Source organism: Grampus griseus (genome assembly GCF_964374135.1).
Source record: "Grampus griseus genome assembly, chromosome: 12".
In the NCBI taxonomy this organism is placed as follows: Eukaryota; Metazoa; Chordata; class Mammalia; order Artiodactyla; family Delphinidae; genus Grampus; species Grampus griseus.
In genome coordinates, this window is record NC_139006.1 from 61628457 (window position 1) to 61647289 (window position 18833).

Below are 18833 nucleotides of genomic sequence, written 5' to 3' on the forward strand. Positions count from 1 at the left end.
GGTTGGCACTTGGTTAAAGAGAGGGTGGGCTGCTCAGGGGTTTTCATTTTCTGGACCCAGCTTCCCCCACCTCGAAGAACTGAGAGACTCAGGCAACCTCGAGGAGGCAGACGTGACTGTGTCAACAGGCTGATCGTGAAACCACCAGCGACTCGTGCCAGGAGCTTCAGGAACATGGAGGGTGGGCCCTGGCCCCATTAGGCTGGGCAGACGCATCAGCAGAACCTCCCTCCCTGGCATCTGTGCCTGCAGCTTTCTGCAGAGTTAGGAAGGGGAGCCAGGAGATCAGGGGGTCGAGTGTGCCTCTCTGGCCCAGCCTGTGTGAACTGCAGAAAGAAGAGTGGAGAAGAGAAGAGGTGCTTTTCATCAAGCCCAGGAAGCTGCTCTGCATCCCCATCTGAACCGGAAGCCACTGCTGGCCACGTATGGGGAAAGTCTGCACTAGTGCACCTTCAACGAAGCTCCAGCACATAGGTGCCTTGGTCTTACTGACCCAGGTATCAACATGCAGCACTGCTAACTGTCTCTGAAACACGCCCTGCGCTCTCTGGAGGTGACTATTTTGCCAACAAAAGCTCATTATTCCTGAAAGCCAGTGGGCAGACCGGTCTATTCTTTCCCAGGAGGCTACAGCAACATTGCCACCTTCTGAACTATCTTAGTGTCGTTAAAGCAATTTCTTAGCCCAGAGCCTCTCATAGGAACCTATGTGGTGAGTAAACCTTCCACTGTTAAGCGTGAGAGGAAGTACTTTTACCAACCATCTCTGATGATCAAGTTACAGTGTCAAAAAAAAAGATGACATCAGGCATAAAAAAATCTGCATCAACTTTAACAACTGAAATACTTTACAAGATAGTGTGATATCCCTAAAAATCGGATTCTTACCAGCTACAACCAAAGATTGATTTATTTTTTATAATTTTTACAGAGCAAATACATTATAAATATTATAAACCTTCAAAAATTAAGATTAAACAGAATTTTCTTTAAATGTATGTACTGTCACTCAAAAATTTCATTCTAGGATACCAATAATTACATCCTCCTCAAAGAAAACAGCACACAGAATATTTCCTGTCATAAAATCTTTGTTGCCAAATCAGCCATGGAACTGTCCACAGCTTCTAAAACGTGTTAACAAGGAAAGCTCTGAGAGGCATCCCTCAGAGATGGACACTTAGTGGCCTACAGAACTTGAAGGCTAACAGGGATGATCTTTACCAGAGCATTTCCGTGGGACAGAACTGTTCTGTCCAACTAAAAAGATTCAAAATAAAGAACAGCTCCTACACACTTCCAAATGTTGGGGGAAGCACCGCAAAACGATATTTGGAAAGAGATTATCACTCAGTTAATCTATACCCCAAATCCCCCTGCTAAAAGCTCTCAGTGACTAAGACATTTTTATGTAAATAGCCTCGGGCTATAGATAGCCTGCAAGCAAAAGACACCTTAGGCCAGCTGGACAAACAAATCAATTCTGAGCCAACAGAATTATGAATATGATGACAGAAGTCAAGGTGCGAATTCCAGGGGGTAGGGGGGACATGACAAGAGCAAGCAGATGGCAGCAAAACACGGCAACACTGCAGACAGGCTTTGGTAAAGAACAAACTGTTAACAACAGAAGGCACGTGACGATTAAAAAAAAGCCAAATTTCAGTCAAGTCTCCTGACCTGACCCAGTTTCCACCGACCAGTGTTTCAGCAGGTTTGCTAGCTTCATTTGAGTTTAAATCTGGAGTGATAAAGCAAGCAGGAAACAGACAGTCAAGTTCTCTGTCTCTGTCTCTCAACAGCAGGACCTTCAGATATCAAACTTGCTGTCTGGAAAGAGCTGCAAATTTACATGTCTACAGGGGCCAAATAAGACGTGAATGAAGGAGCGGGCTGGGGTATGACCAAAGGGAACGTACGTCTACAGTGCACTGGAGAGAGGAAGCCCTGTCTACACTCTCAGCCACGGAGATCAAACAAAACACATCTGTGCACGACATGCTCCCCACAGACCACCAGCATGCGCCCCCAATGTAGACAAATGGCTCCTTCTCTATGAGGACACACGGCTGGATGGAAATGGACTTGTCACCATCTCTACTGTCCACTATAATCAGGATCAAGTGGTCACATTTTACACAACGACTCACTTTGATTCAGCATTCTTATCTCCCTTCTGAGAGAAAAATATAATAATTTAAGCTGGTATATTTCCCCACATTTGAGAAATGCAGAAATTTTCAAAGCTTTTTTACTTTGAAGGAACACAATTGGGATTCAAAAGTGAGGGTTCAACCCGATTCCCAAAGTAGTTATATCTGGCACAGGAGTCTTGACATTTAAATGAAACAGGAAAAGACAGAAGTGGAGACATACGAAAGCACCTCACCTGGGGTCTCATGAGATGACTGGATATTCGGCAACTGAGAGTGGCTCTCTACCCAAGGAGAGCTCCGTAAGTTCTCTTGTTGGATGAACATAAAAATTACAAAGTCCTTGGAACATTTTAAGAGCTAAGGAAACACACACATACACATGTGCACATGCACAACAATTATCTAGTGCCCACCAACTTGCATCTCAGTCAACTAATTCATTGGCCAAACTGCAGTGAAATTGAGCAAAGTTATTTGTGCAACAGCAAAGTTAAATGTAAACATAAACAGCAACAGGTTTATCAAGAGCCTCAGTGTTACTATCGTATGTTGTCCAAATAATGCACTTCTGGATAGAGACAGTTCACAAGAAGAGCCAGGAAGCTTTTCCCATCTTGGAGGCAATGGCCAGGACGCTTTATAAATTGTGCGGCTTGCAATATCTGATCCTGGTATTCAATGTACTGCTTACTTGACGTCAAGGATTCAAGAGCATTCAGAGCCTAAAAGACATGGAAGGCAAGAGGGTTAACCACGTGGATGCATATAACATGATTCCCACAGGTGTAGCACACCTGCCGACGTCATCAGGTGCAACTGTGAGCCTCCAGGGAAGCTACAGAACTGGAACTAGAGGTCTCAAAGGCAGGCATTGATCAACCACAATTAGAAGGAGGCCGGCAACCCAAGCCTCTCTGGCGTCTGCCGCCTTCCACATCCAGCCTTCCCTCTTCCTGGCCTGTGCTGTTTCCCAACCCCTCCCCGCAGAGAGCCACTGCTGCAGCCAGGCTGTCTTCCTGCTTTGTCCTCCTTGCCCCAGTGCCAGCACTGCAGCCCTCCCCGCCAGATCATCTACTGCCTCTCTTCCTGGAGATTCAACCGGAAACCACGGGCATCAGCTTTAATTTGCAGTTGGGTTTGTTCTCAGATTACAAAGTAATGTCGTACTAAACCGTGTAACTAGAAATTCAGAAGGAACCAGTGGCTAAGTGCTGCCGAGGGTGAATGATAAGGTTGTTCTATCAGCCAACAAACACAACGGACAGATCAAGTTCCTCTGGCTTCCGCCCAACAGAATTGACATATTCCCATGCTTCTCTTCGGGAATAAAGAAAGAAAAACATTCTTTACTTCCATAACTTTAATTTTTCCTCCCTTCATACTGAGAGAAGAGAAGAGAAAAAGACTGTATTTAGAGAAAACAAACAAAAAATCAGAACAACGGTTCTTGGCGGGTAGGGAGTTTTGTTTTCCAGCTATACGAGCTCACCCACCCCTAGCATTCTGAGTGTGAACTGTGAAGTGTCTCTCTCATTTACAGGGACCACTGCACTAGAGGATATAGATTAAAAGATGGAATTTGCTTGGCTCAGTATATAAGGAGGGAGAAGATTTTTTGAGGATGGTAAATGAACAGGCAGCTTAGAAATAAATTACCAAGTGGTTTAAGACAGAAGTTTTGGGGTTGAAAATCAACAATGGAAGGGATTTTGGTACCAAGCTAACTGCTGTATGAACGGAGTTAATCTAAGAACAAGAATCAGTGGGAACAGGCACTCCCACTAACCATAGCGTCCATATGTCTCTCTCTTCCTCTCTCTCCCCTTTCTTTTTTAAAAAGAACAGTCTACTTTGACAGTTTGCCTAAGAATAATCATTTTATACAAAGTTGACTTCTTTCCAGTCTGAAAACCCTGATGACAAGTATGTCATCACTTAAGTCTAAATGAAGGCCGGCAAAGGCTGGCAAGGACTGGGCAACCTGCTGGCCGCAGCTAAAGCAAAGCTATGCTCCAGGTGCTGGCGGGCACAGGAGAGCAGACTTCTCAAATGCAGACTGAAATGCATGGCACTGACTTCACAACCGCCCCCTGGGACACTCATCTGCCCACTTGTGACAGCTCTTATACAACATTAGGGATGCAAATGGTGGCTGTCTAATCAGCCGGTGACAAGTATCGGGTACTGTAAAAACCAAGATGCCTGTGAAGAACCTGCTGATTTTTTCGCTACATCTTTGCTCTTAATACCGAGATATCACACTGTACATGGCTGGCTCAGACATGACAATGCCGCAAAAGACAAGAGCTGAGGGGTCTAAGCATTTACCGTGTACAGAGACAGTACTGCAGAGCAACAACAGCGTGACACTGGACCCGGACAGGCCCAGTGAATCCCAGCCCCAGCCCTCAGGGGCTGTGTGATTTGGGACAAATTACTTAGTCTCCTTCTGTCTCCATTTCCTCATCCACAAAACCAGGATAATAAAAGTTCGTATTGTATAGGGTTGTTATGATAATTAGAAGAGTTAAAATTTTAACTCGTTAACATCAGTAAGCACTCAAGAATGCCAGCCATCGTTTTATATTATAAACCTTTGTACCTGGCCAGCCTGTTTATGGGTGAAAATAGTTATGGGGATGGGGGACCACTGCCATGTAGCCTTCCATATTTTTAGAACAAACTATTTTTCACAGCTACCATTTTGTCCATGTCAGCCAACACTGGTCCACCCCCAGACTCACAAAACAGAACCACCGCCTGGGCTCCGAGTTAAAGCCCAGCTAACCTCTATCGGTCTCAACTGTAGTCTCATCTTCTGTGCCTGTCCCCAGCCCCAGCTTGTGACGGGTCAGCACACAGTCATGTCATCAGAGCCAAATTCGATCCTAGACTGGCTTGCCCATGGCCTTGCTACTTCTACAAGGGTAGTAATAGGGCTCTGGGCAAGTTCCTACAAAAACTGGTTGACAATCCGAGGCAGATACACACGTTAACCATTTTCCAGTTAGTAGAGCCCGCCAGACAGTATGCTGTGCTGCTGCCGATCATCATCACCAGGTCATCACGTGTAAAGACTACAGGTACCACCCCCCTCCTCCTGTGGAAAACTTCTAGCCCTTAACCACAAAGCTTTTCACTGACCTGCTGAGCTTTCAGGGTCAGATGTAATTCAGAGCTCGGCTTCAAACGGATCTGATCCTTGGCGGGAACCTGAACTGAAAGAAAGGCAGCCATGCCTCGGGCAGCCACTCGGAACCTTAAGTGTTAGGGAGGGATTAGAAGAAGTAAATGACTATTAAAGTAAGCATTTTAAAATAACTACCATATTTTCTTTTAAAAAATAAGATGAACACATCTCCAGACCTACTGTGGTTGTTAGCCTCTTCAGGAAAACTGTAAATATGATCAAGGAGTCTTTACCTGCCCTTCCATTATCACCACCCAAACAATGAAAACATAATTCAGTCTCAGGAATGAAAGTGTTGGCAAAGATACAGAATAACTGGAACTCTCAGCCACGGCTGGTGGGAATGTTAAAAATGGTGCAGGTGCTATGGAGAACAGTTTGGCAGCTCCTCAAGAAGTTAAATATAGAGTAACCATGTGACCCAACAATTCCAAAAGAACCGAAAACAGGTGTTCTAACAAAAACTCGTAAATAACTTTCACAGCAGCACTATTCACAATAGCCAAAGAGTGGATACAACCCAAATGTCTATCAACTGATGAATGGAAAAACAAAATGTGGTGTGTCCATACAACGGAATATTATTCAATCATAAGAAGGAAATAAGTACCAGTGCATGCTAAAATATGGATGAGCCTTGAAACTTTATGGGAAGTGAAAGAAGCCAGACACAAGAGGCCACGTATTACATGACTCCATTTATATGAGATGCCCAGAACAGGATATACATAAAGTCAGGAATCCATCAGTGGTTGCCAGAGACTTGGGGAAGAGGGGAATAGGGAGTGACTGCCTAGTAGCTTAGTAGCTATTTCCTTTTGGGATGAAGAAAATGTTCCGGAACAAAATAGTGGTGATGGTTGCACCAACATTGTGAATGTACTAAATGCCACTGAACTGTACATTTTATCATTGTTTTTTCTGGCCACACCGCGCGGCATGCGGGATCTTAGTTCCCCGACTAGGGAACGAACCCACGCCCCCTGCAGTGCAAGCACGGAGTCTTAACCACTGGACTGCCAGGAAAGTCCCTGAATTGTATATTTTAAAAGGGTTAATTAGCATGATAATTTTATGTGACGTGTATTTTACAATTTAAGTGAATCAAATCACACAGTCCTGCTAAATTCTACCACAAACAAAGGAGTATGATGTTAACTGGTTTGGATTGGGTGGCTCCCAAAGCCGCAGCAGGCTATTCCATAAGAATGCTGACATCAGAACAGCAAGAATTCCTTTCAAACCAGATAAGGCCTTTAAAAGAAAACCGTGATGCAAATAGTCTTAGGAGATAAACTGGGGCTAGTAGCAAATTCTCTCACACCTTGGAATTTTTAGCGACAAAAACCTGAACGTATTTCTCATTACTTATCCCTCTAATCAGTTAACTTCTACTGCTAGACCAAGTCCCTCATGGGACCTGGGTTTCCCTGACAAAGTGCTGGCAGTGAAGCAGTTGACGGGGTATTTTAACCTAACCTTGCACACCGTCACTGGCTCAAAGACAAAAGCAATGTGTAGTGTGGTCAGGTTACCAAGTCAAAATACAATGAGACACTGCTAAAAACATTCTTTGAACATAAAAGTTGTTTTAAAACGGAAAAAATAAACACCCTTTTTAAAATGTAAAGATGTAATCAGGCTCTGATTTTTTTCTTCTTAATCACTGGGAGGACCCTAGCTCAGCTCCTAAATAGAAAATCTACCAAGTATCGCACCCCCTAGGTATGTGCAGGTGTCTGTGGCCCGTTTAGAAAAGCAAGAGCAGGTGCTTCCTCACCTGTTAGACAAGGGCGACTTCCGGCCCAGCCCAATTGCCCTGAGAATCCCTGAACTGAGCCTCTCCTCGGCCAGCAGGCTCTGACGGGCCTGAAGCATGAGCAGAATTCGAATGACAGACTCCGTCAAGACCGGGTCATTCTGCTCGGTCTGAACCAGGGACAGCTGCAGGACTTGGTGCCACCACAAAAACAGCTTTGCTTCTTCCTGCATAGAGCTGGGGGCGGAGAGGGGGGAGGAAAACCAAATTCAGAGTAGATTCTTTCCACTCTCATTTAACTGAAAGTCCACACATGAGTTTTAAGTGTAAGGGACATTTAGTACTTTAAAAGCTTAGGCTGACGGGTAACGCTGTTAATAAAGTATTTGGACAATAAAGGAACAGCTGACATTTATTGCCCCTTCTACATGCCAGACAGCATATATGAGCTCGACGTCCTTTCACTTAATCAAGTGAGCTAAACGTTGTTGCCCCTACTTAACGGATATGGAAGCTAAAGGTGGTGCTTCAAAATACCTGTCTTAGGAAATAAAACGCCTGCTCAGAAAATCGGCCCATGCAAGGAAAATCTTTCTAAAATAGGTGTCACTGTACCTCATAGCCTTGTTTGTTTCTTATGTATCACTTGGGTCAGTGCACTTAAGTGGACATTAACTTAAACCCAAATTCAAGCTATCCCAATCCCATGGGTCGGTCGGCTGTAGGCAACCGGAGGGCCAATATACCTTGGATACACCTGTTCCAACCACTGGCTTAAGAGAAGCAGCACTTTCATTTCGTTCCTTAGTGTCTGCTCACTATTTAGACACTGAAGCAAGTAGACATAGAGAGTCAAGTAGCTGCCGAGGGACAGGCACTCCTGCAGAAACTCTTCAATGGTGAGCTCGGGAACTTGAAGGGACACCAGAATGGGGCCCCAGCCTAAATTCTGATTGAGGGAGCCTAAGAAAAGAACACCAAGAGGTAGAGAAAGGTAAGAGCAAGAATCAAACTATTTAACTACTCTAATGAACCTTTTCACTTTAAAAGCTTCAGGTCGAGAAAACACCACTCACATTGACCCTGGAGGGCCTGACAATGCCTCATGTCTTGGACTGGAAGCCCCCACTCTAAATGCCTTTGTCCTGGCTGCCAGTGCAGAGGGTATCATGAAGTCAGGTATCATGGCTGCATTTTCATAAATCACCTCTTTCACCATATTATGATCATTAAAATCTCATGTAGACACCGCCTCTCCCAGTTATCTAAGAGTTTTAACTTTACCTAATACCATTTTTAAGTATGTTATGAATACTTATGCTTTTCCGAGGGGTATTATTATTACTCTATCCTTCATAAGCATTTTTTAATTATCAAAGTTTAGTTTGACTCGTATCTTGACAGAAATTCTTGAAAATGTTTCACAAATTGAAAAAACAAATTTGATTTTAGCAACAAACAGTAAATAACTTTGGAGCAAGAGTGTTATCCTAATGGTTCTCAATTCTTTGGGGGGAATGGGAGCAGGGTGACATGGTGACACACATAGCACGTTCCACAGGGGGACATGGGAACATGGATTATTCACGTGTTGTCAAGAAAGGGCATGGGCAGGTTGCAGGCACTTCCTAGCATTCTCACTCCAGTACCCTTCGTTCTCCCCTATTGTGTGCACGATGATGTATATCTGGGTAACAGAGTCGAGAAGTACTGCTCTGAGCAATTCTTTTTAACCAGATCAGGCTGTTTCCAGAATCTGAGAATTTAGAGGTAGGAAATAAGAAGACAAAGCGGGAGTGGGGGGCGGGAGGGGAGGTGGGAAGAGAACTCCGTAATAGTTTAAAACACATGACAAAATGCAATAAGAGGACATATGAAAAACTTTAACAAGTGACAAAATAGAGAAAATTAATACAGTGGATCATTATTATAAAGATTCTGGTATATAGCATTTGTTTTTAGGACTATGACTAGGCCTATGACATAAACAATTTGCCTGCCATAAAAGGATTGGTCTGACACTCCAAAACCCACATAAAATGAATTAGAGGTTCCCTCCCTTGAAACACGATGGTACCAACATGGGCCAAAATTTCTCATGCTAACTGCACATCTTTATGAAGAAAACAAACTATATTCTGAAACATCAACAACATTTACAGAGATATTAGAACAGTACAATCCCTCAACAGGAAGGGTCTGGAAAGGTATCTCCTTCAGACAAAGCTTTAATCTTCCTTGGAAAAGATGGGTCTACTGAGAGCCTAACATGACGGTCCTCTTACCCTCTTTGAAGTAAGCAGTGATGCAGGCTTCCGTCGTCTCGGCCATGTGGCGGACGGAAGCCAGGCTCTGGCAGGCGGCTGTTAACAGGGGCAGAACCACCAGCCCATGCACTTTCTGCCCAATCCAGGTCTGGATACTGCCTCGGAGGAACTCTGCTGTTGGGATAGTTGCATTGTTCATCATCATTAGGACTTCCATAAAGAGGCTGCTGAGGGCCATGTGGCGGGTCTGGCTGTCCAGATCTGAAGGGGAACAAAGCCAACACGTTTGCAAAAGGCTGCTGGTATGACGATGTGAATGTGATAAAGGGGACAATGGTGCTTCAAACTAGCTGCTCTCCAGGGGCCAGAAGGAAAATCCTTCTGTGTTTAGCTTTTAAGGATAGGATGTGGCACATACATACTTTGTAAGAGCAAAGCAGGAACTACTGCGAGATCCCTGGTTACAGCGTGTGACCAAGTGATACTTTAATAAATAGACAAAATACATAGATCTCAGGAGTCATTTGGTAAACTAATTAGAAACAGTACCTCCACCCCTACCAATGCCAAAGTTGTAAATAATTCTAGAATGATTTACACAGAATGAAGGTTATTATTTAAAACTAAATATAAAAGTAAGGAAAGGAAAAACCTTTTTACAGACTCCTAACAGCAGCTCTTTTATTTCTGTTTTTTAAATAAGAAAAATGGACAGACTGGGTCTTTCCAAAATATTAAAAGGTGAAAAAAAGAATACAACACAAGAAAAAGAGCAAATTCATTTTAAAAGAGAACTGCAAATAAGTGACTGAGGTAGATTCCTTCTTCACATCCAAGAACAGAAAATATTTTTCACTGAGGGTGTGTTGAGGTAACTATTCATCAGGCATAATTTTTGAATTGTACACTTTATTTTTATTTGTTTTTTCTTTATTGGCTGTGCCGTGCAGCTTGCAGGATTTTAGTTTCCCGACCAGGGATTGAACCCGCGGCCCTGGGCAGTCAAACTGCAGGGCCTTAGCCACTGGACAGCCAGGGAATTCCCTTCACCAGGCATAATTTTTGCCAACTATTTCTAATTCTCCTTGAGTTGGGTTCATTGTTTTAAGGGAATAGAATTGTGGCTTTCTCACCTCAAGGCTTTGGTATTTATGTCAACGCGAGTGGGGAGGTCTTATCACACCCATCAAACCAAATTCACCCACTTGCACAGTGTACAATAAACCCTAACTTAATGTTATCATAAGATATACTGATTATCAAGCAAGGAATTTTTAAAGCACTATATGTGTGTGAATCTACTTTTTTATGTATAAATATTCTTGGTAATAAAGGCCTTATCTCTGAATTCCAGGTGAATAAATTTTTTTTCTGATTTTTAAAAAAATTTTATTTTGTTATTGAAGTACAGTTGATTTACAATGTTGTGTTAATTACTGCTATACAGCAAAGTAACTCAGTTATACATATATACATATATATATATACTTTTTTTCATATTCTTTTCCATTATGGTTTGCCACGGGATATTGAATTTAGTTCCCTGTACTATAGAGTAGGACCTTGGTGTTTATCCATTCTATATATAACAGTTTGCATCTGTGAATAGTGATTTTAATCTATCTTTTAGTTATGATTCATGGGAACAAAAAATGATTGCAATAAGCCTCCTAATAGAGCGCAGCCTCTCTCCTTCCCATTCATCATCAACACAGCCAACAAATGTTGTTCTTAAAAACCAGAACTGATCCCATCACTCTTCTGATTAAGATCTTTCTAGAACGCCCTTCACTCCTTTGCCTGGCTATTATTCAATCTTCATGGCCCAGTTACATATGACCAACTCTAAATCAATTTCTCCGGTATTGCCCTCTAATTCTTCTTTCTTTTTTTTAACTAGTTTGCATATCCCAAGCCGAGGGATATGCAAACTAGTAGATGATGTCAAACATTTAAAAATGGTTGTACCAATTTACTCTGTGATCAGCAGTATATGAGAGTTAACACTGATCCACATCCTCACCAACATCTGGTACTGAAAACTTTTTAATTTTAGCTATTCTGGTGGATGTGATAGAGTATGTCATCAAGTTCTTAATTTGCATTTCCCTAAATATTAACAAGGTTTAGCATGTTTTCATATGTTTATTGGTTATTTGAATAGTCTCTTTTGTAGAATGTCAATTTAAGGGTCTTGTTCATTTTTTTTACTGGATTGTCTTTTTCTTCCTTATTTTATCCAGTGTGACAATCTTAGTCATTCATAGTTAATGTAATTACTGATGTGAGTGGGTCTAAATCTACTATCTTACTATATGCTTCCAATTTGTCCCTCCAATTCTACATTCCTTTTTCTCTCTTCAAATATTCTTTTAACATTTTCATAGTGGTTATCTTACAAATTACAACATGCATTCTTGATTTTTCAAAGTTTGATGTTAACTGGTTCCCAGACAATGCTAATTTCCTGTGACCTTCCCTACTGTTACCATAACCCAACAACACATTACTATTACTGTTTTATAGAGTCAGATTTCATTTAGATTTTCCTATACATTTACCAGTTTCGTTGTTCACCCTTAGTCTCCTCCTATTTATCTTCTCTTTATTATCTCTTTCTTTCTAAGCAGATTTTGGTTATATTTTGTGGTTCTTTTTATAATTTCTTAAGCTCAGTGTTTATCTAATTAATTTTCAGCTTTTAGAAATTTTAATATAAACATTTAAGGCCATGAAATTAAGTTTCACTTTAGCTGAATCCCACAAGTTTTGATGCTCTGTTTTTTTAATACAGTTCTAAATATTTTAAATTTCTGTTGTTATTGTTCCTTTGGTCATCAGTTATTTAAAAATTTGCTTCTTAATTTCCAATGTATAGTTTTTTTCCCTCCTGGTTATATTTTGTTACTGATTTTTAAGTTCATTGCACTGTGGTTAGAATGTGTGGTCTATCTGATACCAGTCCTCTGGGATTGATTGAGATATGCTTTAACCCTAGTAATGGGTCAAGTTTCTTAACTGTTCAATGTGAGACTGATACGGTGTGCATTCTGGACTTAACAGGGTATATTATTCTCTACATACTCATTACATCCAGCTGTGCTATTCAGACATCCTATCGTCTTACTGATTTTCTGTCTACCTGATCCATCAGTTACTGTGAGACATGGGTCAAAATCCCTCACTGTGAGCAAATTTGACATTTCTCTTCCTAATTCTGTCAATTTTCACCTTCTGCATTTTCTTCCTGGTGAATTGAACCTTATATCAATTTCCAACGACTCTCTTCATTTTTAATAATGCTTTTTTCTTATTTATTTATATAAGTAATATGTGTTTTTTATGTATATATGTGTTTTTCATGCAACTTCAGGGCAGGAACACACACAAGAGATTGTCTGGCTTGGTAATGCTTTCTGCCTTACAGTCCTATCTGTCTCATACTGATATAGCTGTACCAGCTTTCTATTTTAATACCTAATGTGACTGCCTTGTAGAAAGCTTTCTATATCCTATGCTTTAGATATACTTCTTATAAACAGCTTAAAACTGGATGTTGGGGCTTCCCTTGTGGTGCAGTGGTTGGGACACCACCTGCCAGTGCAGGGGACACAGGTTCGAGCCCTGGACCGGGAGGATCCCACAGGCCACGGAGCAACTAAGCCCGTGCGCCACAACTAAACTAAAATTTTAAAAAATAAATACATAAAAAACTGGATGCTGTTGATTATTAATCCAGTCTGACAATCTTCATCTTTTAACCTGAGCATCAGTCCATTTACATTTACTGATATATTTAAATTTTATCTTTTTATTTTGGCTATTTTTCTTACCTTCTCCATGTTTCTTGCCTTCTTTGGATTGAACAAAATTTGGCCAATCCTTTTTTTTTAAATTTAATTAATTAATTTATTTTTTGGCTGCAATGGGTCCTCATTGCTGTGTGCGGGCTTTCTCTAGTTGCGGAGAGCGGGGGCTACTCTTCATTGCGGTGCGTGGGCTTCTCATTGTGGTGGCCTCTCTTGCTGCAAAGCATGGGCTCTAGGCGCGCAGGCTTCAGTAGTTGTGGCATGTGGGCTCAGTAGTTGTGGCTCGCAGGCTCTAGAGCACAGGCTCACTAGTTGTGGCACATGGGCTTAGCTGCTCCGTGGCATGTGGGATCTTCCTGGACCAAGGATCAAACCCGTGTCCCCTGCATTGGCAGATGGATTCTTAACCACTGTGCCACCAGGGAAGTCCTGGCCAATCCTTATCTCCGTCTACTAACGTAGAACTTACATATTTTATTTCTATTCTTTTGGTGAATTGCTTAGAATTTTTACCATTCATATTCTATGAAGACATAAATTTAATCAATCTCTTGACCCCCCCTCAAACAATATTAAAACGTTAGAATGCTTTTAACTCAACCTCCTTCTTAACTTACATATATTTGTGGTCATATAATTTAATGTTAGCTTTTGCTTTTTAAACCCCTAAATGATGATTACTGTAGTTTTATACAGGCAGTTTTTGTTTATATTTACCCACATTTCAGTACTTTCTCTGCTTACTTTTCCTTCTTGCAATTCAAGCCTTTCACTTGTGATCACTCTTCTTCTACCTAAAGAACATGCTTTGTTTAGTACTTCCTTTAGTAATGTCCACTGGGACAAACACGCTCAGGTTTCAAGGAAAACATCTTTATTTCATCCTCATCTTTGAAAGATGGTTCTTCTTAGTTTACAATCCCAGGTTACAAGTCATCTCCTCACAGCACATTGAAGGTGTTATTCCACTATCTTACAGCTTCCTCTGTTGCCAATGAGAAGCCGGCTGTCCTTGTAAATGTTGAATGTTGTTCCTTTGACCCCGGTGCATCTGCAGTTTCACTACAGTGTGTACAGGGGTGAATTTCTTTCTATCTACCCTGCTTGGGATTTGCTGGGTTTAATGAATCTAAGGATTGTTGTCTTCCTTTCTCAGGGCAGGTTCATTTCTAACTCATCCTTACCCTGAGTATGCCATCCTGTGTGGTAATGCACAGGAGGTCCTTTCAGGCTACCATCTTAGGCAGGCCCTGGGCTTTATCATCTCCCCTAATCTAAGGAGTGTCAGCAAAAGCCTTCAAGGTAAAAGCCAGCCTCAGTACTCCATCTACTTTTATGGGTTCCTCCTTTTACTTAGTTTCTGACTTCTGAGATTTTCTGCCACCTTGTCAATACGTTTAATTTTGGGTTTCTTAAAAACATTTTATCCAGCATCCTTAGTTGTTCTCGGCAGGAGAGGCAATCAGGATGTCCAGTCCACCAAACTGCTAGGAGCACAGGTTCTCATATGAAGTTTCTTTACAAGCCTACAGGTGATTCTGAAGTGCCCTCCCAGTTAGGAGCCAAAACATCCAGGAATGCTGCTCGATGGATGGTCTCTGGTTATCTCCTAATCACTATATCTAGTCATCTAACTTAGCCCTCAGTCCAGTTAACCTCACACCAGCAACTGACAGTGTCTATGCCTCCTCAAGTTCTTACCATTCATGCCACCCCACCCTGGCCAGTGCTGAGATGACAAGTGTCCCTATGGTCCAGTCACCTCTCTGACCACTGCTTCTCTGCAAACAGGAATGACAGTGTCCCGACCATCTTCCTGATCTCAAGATGCCTTATACACAGCAGGAATTCATTTACTGAGTGAATACATGACTCCACCATAGTCACTTACCAGGTGGTTTAAAAACAATGATATCATCCAAGAGCTTACACATTTCCTGTTCAAGGACTGCTAACGTGATTTTTCCATTTTGTTCCAAGGAGCTGAGGAATTGTACCATCTGGTGAGTGAAGGCTCGGCATTTTGGAACTGCATCCTGACAATAAAAAAAGGATCATTCAAATGAATCCATGCATGCAGTGTTAACTGGATATTCCCTGGGAGCACAACACTGCACTGGGAGAGGACAGAACAGTGAGTCATATGAGGACAGACCCTGTGTTGGGGAAATAAAAATCTTTGGTAATACTTAGACCAGAACCCATGTTCTCCCAAATCCCAGTAGGTTTTTACTACATTAATAACAACATTAACTACACACTAAGTACTTGCCAGGAACTTTTCCAAAAACTTTTATGTTCATTTTCTGATCTAATCCTCACAACACTTTGAAGGCAAGGTATTATTATTTCCAATTCAGGTGAGAAAACCAAGGTCAGAATGGCAGTGAGTTGGGGATTTGAGTTTGTCAGACCTCAAACTCATGCTCATAACTTGCTGCCATTCTGCTGCCAATGACATTCAAATCAGTAAACCCACAGCTCACTGTCGGCCCTCAATCCTTTTCACCTCGTTAGCATGTGACACTGCTAGTAGGTAAAGGCTTACCAGAAGAAATAAACGAAACTGAAAGACCTAAGAGGCCAAAATGATATACATCCTCCAACTTTTTCTATTGAGCCATTCACAGGATTCGAGACAGTCCTCAGTAGCACTTATACTACTACCAGCCCTGAAGAACACTCTGCCTTCTAAAGGACCCAATTAACTCACAAGATGTTTCTGGCTGTCAGTAGGAACGGAAAGACCTGCAGACACTTTTAGGAGCTTCACAATTAACTCAGCAGAAGATTCCTTTGCCAGGATGATGGATGGCTGGTAATGGCTGCTGAAATAACCTAGCACACTCTGATATGACACAACATCCACAAGATGCCACGAGAGTGAGCTTGTCTGTCCAAGGAGAGTAAGTAGAGGAGAATCCTAAAAATGAAACACACATTCCTTTAGTTCCAGAGCTCCCATTTTTTCCAGAAATATGCATCTCTCAAGTTAGGAGTACTCGTGAAAGTAATAACCAAAGTTTTGGCAAAACACATTAAGATTTATAAGTATTCAGAACCCAATTTTCAAAGGAACTCTATGATCTGGTTGTAGAACAAGCAATTAAGGAGATGTAAATTGAAATTGATTTTTATATTTGGTGTGGTTCCCTTAGACTATGAACTATATAAGAAAATCAGACACCGGGCTTCCCTGGTGGCACAGTGGTTGAGAGTCCGCCTGCCGATGCAGGGGACACGGGTTCGTGCCCCGGTCCAGGAAGATCCCACATGCCGTGGAGCGGCTGGGCCCGTGAGCCATGGCCTCTGAGCCCGCGTGTCTGGAGCCTGTGCTCCGCAACGGGAGAGGCCACAACAGTGAGAGGCCCGCGTACCGCAAAAAAAAAGAAAATCAGACACCTAGTTGAAGGCACATCCCGTATGCCATGCATATATTCACACTGAAAGAGGCAAGAGGGAAACAACTTAAAAACCACAACTTCATACACAGTGAGGATCTAGAGAGCCCTGCCAAGTCTTTATCACAGGCTCTCCAAACTTACTGTTTGATCTACCAGTTGATCTTCCTTTGCCAATAAAATCATCATGAAAAGGAGGCAGACAATCATGCTCCGGGTCTCTGGGTGGGGACTGGGATTCCAGGCATCAGAGAGCACACTGACCCAGTTGACTTCACAGAGGACAGACCCCAAAAACAAGAAGCAGCTCTTGGGGCTTCCTCGTTCCACCTAAAAGGAAACAATGTTTTTAGCTACATATCCTAAAAATGTATAGAAACCAATGTTTTCTAAATTATATATCTTTTAAATTATACATTTTTCCCAGATTATAAAAATCATTCATAACCCTTCTGCCCTCAGAGATTTAGATTATAATATTTTTCCTTCCATGTTCAATGTATGGCACACCTTTCAGCTTGTTTGGAGTTCATTATTTATTCCACTAATTCTTTTTTTTTTTTTTTTGATTTTTATTTTTGGCTGCGTTGGGTCTTTGTGGCTCCGTGCGGGCTTTCTCTAGTTGCGGTGAGTGGGGGCTCCTCTTCGTCGCCGTGCATGGGCTTTTCATTGTGGTGTCTTCTCTTGTTGCAGAGCACGGGCTCTAGGAGCACAGGCTTCAGTAGTTGTGGCACGCAGGCTCTAGAACACTGGCTCGGTAGTTGTGGAGCATGGGCTTAGCTGCTCCGCAGCATGTGGGATCTTCCCAGACCAGGGATCGAACCTGTGTCCTGTGCGTTGGCAGGCGATTCTTAACCACTGCACCACCAGGGAAGTCCCTATTCCACTAATTCTTAACAGGAAAGGAATGATCTTCCCTAGCTCCAGCCAGGGTGGCAAATCCCTGCCACAGTAAGTCACTGGTGCTCAAGGGAGCCTACCACAGTCCTCAGATGTGCTGGGCAAGACAAAGGTGATATATCTACTAGTCACTGGTTCCCAAAGCCGAGCATGCATCAGAACCACCTGGAGGACTTGTGTGAGATGGGGGTTGGGGGGGTACCCATAGAATTTTTAATGCCCTGCATCTGGAGTAGGAACAGGAATTTGTCTTCCTAACAAGTTCCCAGGTGGTACTGATGTTGCTGGCCCTAGGACCATACTTTGAGACCTACTATATTAGCACATATAATTTTTATATGGCTTTTTTTGTATAATGTTGTGTTATAAATATATCCCCATATCATTAGTCTTTATAATTTTTGATGACTACATAATGTTTAATTATCCCATTTAAAATATAGCGGGGATGGGGGGGCAAATGTATTTTAAAGTATATAATCAATATCAAAGTTATCTCTTATAAGCCTATTTCAAGTCTGTTTAAAATAAAACATGGCTAGCTATAAATTTTTCCTTTAAAAAGAAGATTAAAAAGCTCAACTCCATTTATAAAATCGCAATCAGTGGAATTTGATGATTCATGTCTTCCAATTAGTACCATCATTATATCATGCTATTTGCTCGTTTTCCCTTTTAGAAAATGATTCTTCATCCTCCTTTATAATTTGTTCTCTATCTTCACCCTCAACCCCCTCACAAACATACTTTACTATGCCAGCAAGACTCATGCAACAGAAAGGTTCCCAGCTTCTGGGCCGGGCAAAGTCATCTATCAGTAGACTAAAACTCCTAGAGATACAAAGTCTATAGCATCCCTTTATAGACCATTCTATTTAATCTGTCATATAGCTAAAGCTGTGCTCTTACTTAAACACTCTCTTACTCTCTTACAGCTTGTTAAACAAAGGTTCAATTCCATATTCATAATGATGATGAATACCTACTTTGTGCCTGTCTCATAGTCTAAACCTAGCTATAAAATCATTCTTAACTTTGTATTTCACTAAGATGACTGTCCTCAGCTTTCCTTAGAGCTCAGCTACAGAGGAGTGGGTGACAAGAGCAGCAGTGGGTGGGGTCTCCACTTACAGCACTAAAAGACTGCAGTACATTTTACTAATTGTCATAAATAACTATGGATCTGCAGTAATTAAAGCACTTAGGGACTTCCCTGGTGGCTCAGTGGTTGGGAATCCGCCTGCCAATGCAGGGGACACGGGTTTGAGCCCTGGTCCGGGAAGATCCCACATGCCGCGGAGCAACTAAGCCCATGCACCACAACTACTGAGCCTGCGCTCTAGAGCCCACG

At 42.0% G+C, this 18833-nt stretch overlaps 1 protein-coding gene across 2 annotated transcripts in view; it reads right to left on the reverse strand.

Moving 5' to 3' along the window:
* The window catches only part of EPG5 (ectopic P-granules 5 autophagy tethering factor), a 127349-nt gene continuing 108516 nt past the window's right edge, over positions 1–18833 (reverse strand). For both annotated transcript variants that reach the window (XM_082667293.1, XM_082667292.1), the window contains exons 37-44: positions 16727–16912; positions 15895–16104; positions 15073–15217; positions 9391–9633; positions 7852–8068; positions 7127–7342; positions 5301–5415; positions 1–2878 (exon numbers count right to left, since the gene is read on the reverse strand). In XM_082667293.1, coding sequence (XP_082523419.1) covers positions 2696–2878; positions 5301–5415; positions 7127–7342; positions 7852–8068; positions 9391–9633; positions 15073–15217; positions 15895–16104; positions 16727–16912 — 1515 coding nt within the window. In that variant the 3' untranslated portion in view covers positions 1–2695. The remainder of the gene's footprint in view (positions 2879–5300; positions 5416–7126; positions 7343–7851; positions 8069–9390; positions 9634–15072; positions 15218–15894; positions 16105–16726; positions 16913–18833) is intronic.